Source organism: Heterocephalus glaber, unplaced genomic scaffold, assembly GCF_053883595.1.
Source record: "Heterocephalus glaber isolate CG9 unplaced genomic scaffold, H.glaber_assembly_v1.0 deba00001724, whole genome shotgun sequence".
Taxonomy (NCBI): domain Eukaryota; kingdom Metazoa; phylum Chordata; class Mammalia; order Rodentia; family Bathyergidae; genus Heterocephalus; species Heterocephalus glaber.
Window position 1 is genome coordinate 11,019,946 of NW_028258435.1, and position 6,644 is coordinate 11,026,589.

General features: G+C 42.6%; 1 protein-coding gene across 1 annotated transcript in view; it reads left to right on the forward strand.

The window, feature by feature from the left end:
- The window catches only part of LOC101725263 (zinc finger protein 709-like), a 29,922-nt gene extending 25,541 nt beyond the window's left edge, over positions 1-4,381 (forward strand). The window contains exon 5 of the mRNA XM_087199707.1: positions 21-4,381. Coding sequence (XP_087055833.1) covers positions 21-64 — 44 coding nt within the window. The 3' untranslated portion in view covers positions 65-4,381. The remainder of the gene's footprint in view (positions 1-20) is intronic.
- The last annotated feature ends 2,263 nt before the right edge of the window (positions 4,382-6,644 follow it).

A 6,644-nucleotide genomic window follows, 5' to 3' on the forward strand; every position in this document is an offset into this window, starting at 1 on the left:
GGATGTCTCTGTGTTTTCAGGTTTCCAGGCTGATGTGCAGCTGGTGGAGTCCAGGGAGGCTTGATGCAGCCTGGAGTGTCCCTGAGACTCTCCTGTGTGGCCTCTGGATTCATCTTCAGTGAGACTGGCTGAGGTGGTTCTGCCAGGCTCGAGGAAAGAGGCTGGAGTGGGTTGGTGAATTAACCTGGGTGGTGGTAGCACACACTACCCAGACTCTGTGAGGGGCTGATTCACCATCTCTGCACATAATGCCAAGAACACAATGTATCTGCAAATGAGCAGCCTGAGAAACTAGGACACAGCCCTGTATTACTGTGCAACACACAGTGAGGGGACATCAGTGTGAGCCCAGACACAAACTTCCTTGCAGAGGTGCTCACAACCTCCAGGAAGTGCTCAGGATGCCCTGAGCAGGCTTAGCATAGGAACAGGTGCAGAGGGACATGCAGGCCTCTCTCCTGTCATGCTTGGGCTTAGTCTCTAAAATATTCTCCCTGAATCATTTTTTCTGTCCTGATCCCAGGCCTATCACTGTACTTTCTGGACAGAAGCATATTCTTGTAATAAGCTGACACATCCTTATGTGCACTAAATGTGTGCTGTCCCTGATGGGGCAGAAAGCATTTTACCCTGGTCTCCAGCATCAGATTCTGAGGAAACTCACAGGAACCTGGTGCTCAGGACATGGACCTCGGAGGATTTCCTGATTGACACACTTTGAGATTCAGGTTAGAGAAAATGTGTAACCTGGGTCCTGAGTCATTGATGAATAAAACCATAGAGTCTTCAAATACTTCTCTTTCTGTCTATAGACATCATGCTCAGGACTGCTCCAGGCATCTCTCTTTCTGCTGATCTATGGTTTTGTGTCTAGGCTTTAAGTTCCTTCATCTCCTTCTTTCTTTTGCATCCATCATCCTGGAAATGAAGTTTTCATCTCTGTTTGCTAAATCCTAGGGGTAATTTAGGTGTGTGGAGCTTATTTGTGGCCAAGGATGTGGATCCTGTAGGCTCCTGCAGAGCCTTGGTTGGTGGCTCTGTCACCATGCTGGGGACACCCCCAGTTTCTCCTGTGCATTGTCTTATTTTTGAAATGAAAGATGACTTTAAAGATCAAGGAGATGTGACTAACCAGTCACAAAGTGAAGTGGATTTAGATGAAATCTTGAAAAGCTCAAGCAGCCTTACACTCACCTCAGGCTCCTGTGGCTTCACAGAGACATGAGGTGGAATGCTACAGTGCGCTGAGAAGTCTCAGGATGGTGTGCAGGTCTTCATAAGCTGTGACCTTCTGCCTGCAGCCTGGCAACTCACATAGTGTAATTGAATCCCTGAAGCACAAAGGCCTGCCACTCTCTCAGTGTCTCCTGCTTCACTCTGCATGGCTGCCCTGACTGTCCTCTCCAATGTTTCCCTCCTTTTTGTAAAGAGAAAAATGATGCCTCCATTTTTCCATCTCACTCAGTATTGTCAGGAAGGAACATGGGCACTGGTTCTCCAGGCCTCTGCAGATTTAAGAGCCACACACATGATGGAGAGAAATCTGCTCTAATTAGAGCTTCCTGGCTGAAACATAAATCTCTCCATAAACACCCTCCACACTGACCCTTCAGGGACCCCCAGAGAGGCCCCAGGCTGGCCACACACATTCATCACAGTCCTGTACTCTAGGACACAGCCTGCTCTCTGGGACCAGGAGAAGTCTCAGGCTCAGCTCCAGGCCTAGTCACAGATATTTCCCCAACATGTTCTCTCTGCTTCTTGGAGAATGAAATTTGAAAATACATATGAATACCAAGAAGTAAAAGATTTACAGCTTTAAATGGGAAAAAATAATTTTCATCTGACTTTCACAGCAACCATATGTTTGCAGCATACATAGTAAACTAGAATTGGTGAAAATGATATTGTAAGAAAGAAAACTAACCTTCGGGTTTGAATGGGGCACACAGATTGTTACCAACAATCACGGAGATGCTAATGTGATGTGGTTGTAAAATATCAGCTCTGATATTTCAAATATAAATTTTAAAGGAACATACCAGCCTAAGGCTATGGGGTAATTCATGACCAAATTATATACATATATAAGTCTCAACTCTCACATGAAAAATTGTGGAGCAAATGTGTGGAAATGGATACTAATGAACACTTTACCACTCAGGGTAGAATGAATTCAGTTTTCCTGAAAGTGTAACATCAGGAAGGATCCACACATCCGTCCAGAGTGCATTTTGTGTAGTGTTAGAAATACAGCAGCCATCAATTCTTTCTTTTTCTTCGCATAAAAACAACAGTATCCCTGACTCCAATGTCTACTGGATTTTCTGCACATGAGACACACACTTCGGAGTTCTTGAGAAATCTTAAACAAATTGTTATAAGTGTTGTCCATATTTGTTGTTGCTTTTAAATTTGAATTGGTTTTCTACTCACTCTAAGATGTTGCTTCTGCTCTTGGGTCCAGCCCTTCCTATGAAGATTTTTCCAGAACATTACTTTGAAGTGCTTACCTCTATTGGATACTCCCATCTGTGTGTCTCATATTGAAGAATGAAAAGCTGTTGTAGATGTGCCAATTTATTTACAAGTTTAGCATTCTAAACAAATGAGTGATTTGTTCAGAAACAGATAAAACTCCAGCTTTAGGTATCAATAACACTGCTTTACTCTGTTGGAGAATTAGAGACCAGGAGCAGTGCACTGGAGCATGTGCAGTGACCAAGCTCTGTGGGGTCTTCTGGGCCATGGGACATTCAGTGCCAGCAGCAGCTGCACAGGGTGTGCAGTGTGGTGCAGAGCGAGCTCAGCACATTCAAGGTCCAGATGAGGCAGGTGTGGTGCGATCAGGTGGAATGCCTGGGATGGTCTTAATCTGTGAGTATTTTGCTACATCTGCCTCCTCTGCTCATCTTGACTGATGCACGGAAAGTGGGATGTTGGATATGGTTTTGTTACATTTACACGAACCTCTCAAGTATGGTAATCTGTTCTCTATGAGAAGATTTTTCTGCAGGGGCAGGGCCTAAAGAAGAAGGTGCAGACTGGCCTAGACACATGTGCATCCCCTGACTATTAAGATTTCTAGACAGCAATACTGAACCCTGCTATGATAAACCCTAGATCTGGCTGAAACAGAAACACAAGGACTCAGAAAAACTTCTACCATCCAGACACTGTGAGGGACCATGACAGAACAAGGTCTAGAACTGGTGCAACCACTATGGAAATCAGTGTGGAGATAGCTCAAAGAACTAGGATTAGAGGTCCCCTTTGATCCAGCTAATCCCATGTTTGGTATCTTCCCAAAAGAATTAAAAGAATCATACCATAGTAATATATGTGCACCCATGTTCATAGAAGCACAGTTTGTAATAGCTAAAACTTGGAAACAAATCAGTTGCCCATCAATTGGAGACTGCTTAAAGAACATGTAATTTAAAAAAAATAAAATGGAGTACTACTCAGTCATAAATAATGAGAAGTTAGAGACATTTATAGCTAAATTGATGTATATTGATGCCATACACTTAAGTGAAATAAATGGAACACACATGTGTAAATACCAAGATGTTTCTCTCATATAAAAAACTGAAAGTGTAAACAAGGATCAAAATGTATAATAGATAATGTGAAAGAGGAGGAAAATGTTCAAAGGGGAGAGGAAGTGGGAGAGGTAGGGGAAAGGAAAGAAGAGAATGGAATTAACATGAGAAAATGAAGAAGTGGAAACAAAGTCTTTGTAAATAGTGGAGGTTGAAGGGAGGGCAGGGGAATGGGGAATGAATAAGAATCAAGATATATTATGTAAAGATACAGATCTACAATGATGAATGTCATTATATTGTGTAACTAAAATGTACCAATAAAATCAATTTTCAAAAAAAAAAACAAGGTCTATTGCTGGTCTAAGAAAGACACATCAAGTAGTAAAGAACAAAGTCAGAACAGATAATCAAGGGACAGAGGAAATTTGTTTCCTTGAGCAAGATTTTGAAACTATTTCCATAACAGAAAAATCACAAACACAATTCCACAAATGCACTGTGCCCTGCCCTGTCTCAAATTCTCCACTTCAGGTTTTAGGCATAGGCAAGTCACTTCCGATACCAGACTTTTCCTCTCTTAAGTGTGCTAGAATGTAGATACCATCGTGGAAAACACTTTCCTATGAGCTGTGTCCATAAGTGCTGAAAAGCCAGCTTGAGTCAACCACCATGCTCTTTTTCTGGGAAACAGGAAGAAAAGGAAAGGTGTAGAAAAGAATTCCTGAGATTGCAGCCTCTGTTTACTCAAAAAGCCAGGAGGCCAGACACCCTGGCAAGGACGGATGCAGCCTGTCCTCTCTTCCCCTCTTATAACCTCAGGACCTGCCCATGCAGAGCTGACCCAGTCCCAGACTGAAAGCCCAGCCCAGGCTCAGCAGCACCAGTCTCCTCTCACAGGAGCCTTCATCAGAGCATGGACATCCTGGTGCTGCTCCTCTGCCTGGTGACAGCTCCCTGCTGTGAATGTCCAGAAACCCATATTCTAAACATACGGGATTGAGGAAAGAGACTTGGGCACTGGGTGTCTGGTGTGTTTGACTGACGGTGAAGTACCTTGTCTCCAGATATCTTGACCCAGGTGGAGCTGCAGGAGCCAGGATTTGGCCTAGTGTAGCCCTCTCAGTCTCTACCCCTCACCTGCACAGTATCTGGAGTCTCTTTAATCAGTTACAGTGTGCAGTGGGTCCAAGAGTTAGCCAAGAGTTATTAACACTGAGCAACATGACCCTGCAGGACAAAGCCATGCATTACTGTGCTACATACAGAATGAGAGGACCTCAGGGTGAACCTAGATGCAAACATTCCTGCAGGGGCCCTTGGGAGCAGCAGGGGATGTTTCCGTCATACTGAACTCAGGTCAGACCCAGGGTTGCTTTGCACTTAGAGTCTCTGATTTCCTCTTCCTGTGCCCCATTTCTTCTAAAGATCCTCTGTGCTGTTGGTGTCTGTGAACTTTGATTCAATGAACTTATGGGGAAATAATATGATTTTTCTATGTAGTATGTGCAATATTTATATTCTTGTTTTCTTATTATCAAGAGGAGAAACACAAAATTCTCACCATGTGAATCAAGATAAGGCCGGGCTTCTGTATCTCAGTGACTCAGGGAACAAGGCATGGAGTGTCTGATGCTTTTGACTAACAGTGATGCTCTTTGTCCCCAGATGTCCTGTCACAGGTGCAGCTGCAGGAGTCAGGAGCTGGCCTTATCAAGCCCTCTCAGGCCCTGCCCTTCACCTGCACAGTCTCTGGATTCTTCTTAACCAGTTATCATGTGCAGTAGGTTTGTTAAGTGTCCAGAAAGAGGGCTGGAATTGGTCAGTTCAACAAATAATGGTGGAAGCCAAAACTATAACAGCACCCTACAACCCCAAGTCAGCTTTATCAGGGACTCTGCTAGCACCGATGTTTCCTTAATGCTGAGCAGTCTGACACTGGAGGACATGACCATGTATTACTGTTCAAGAACAAGGTGAGGAGACAGCAGTGTGAACAGACACAAGCCTCCCTGCAGGTGTACATGGGATCAGCAGGGGGCGTACAGGACACACAAAGGTCAGGTCAGGAAGAAGAGCAGGTGAAGTTTCCTGGTCTGCTTGGCTGTTAGAGTCTGAGGTTTCCCATTCATGTCCCCTATCTATTACAAAGAGTGCCTCAGGGTTGACTTCTACAAACTTTTATTTAATCAAACTTTCAGAAAAATAACATGATTTTTCATGTAGTATGTTTGTTATATATTTTCTTATTCTTCACTTATGCAACGTTGGTGCATGTCACCGTATGAGTGAAGATGAGGCTACAATTCTGAACTTTGGTGACTCTGGATAGAAGGTCAAGGAGATTTTATTTTATTTTATTTTTGGCAATATGTAGAAAGTGGTTTTATTATAGGGATGGAAGTGTTTGTTCAGCATTGAAGATCCACCCCCAACAGTCATCATTTTAACAGAGGAAAGGAAAAAGCCATATGATCCTGTCAGTATTTGGAGAAAAAGTTATCAGACTAAATTCTACAGCTGTTCATGGTAAAAGCTATCAGAAGACTAGAAGTAGAACAGAAACTTCTCAACAGATGAAAAATATGTACTCTATACTTCCAGCAAAAATGTCTTATATGAATGGAGAAGATACAATGCTTTCTCCCTAAGGTGGGGAACAAGGGCAGATATGCCTACTCTTCATCTGTCCATTAAACTTTGAAACATAGGCCCAAACCAAAATAGTCTGGCAATAAAATGACACAATTAGGGTAGGATTGGCAGGGTAGAAATAAAATCTTTATATGTAGATGAAATGATCATCTATAGAAAAAATAAATACTAAGCAATCTCTAGGAGTCCCAAGAACTTGTATTTGAATTTAGCAGGATTAGAAAACACATGGTATATATAAAAATTCAGGTCTATGTATACTTGCTATAAATGAAGAATTGGATAGTGAAATTTAAAAGTTATGTAGGAGTACAAAGGACCTAGAAAAGTAAACAGAAAACAAATGATGTTGGAAGACATTTAGTACCTAATTTCTTTTTTTTTTTTTTTGGTACTGGGGATTGAACTCGGGTCCCTGTGCTTGCACAGCAGGTGGCAAAACCA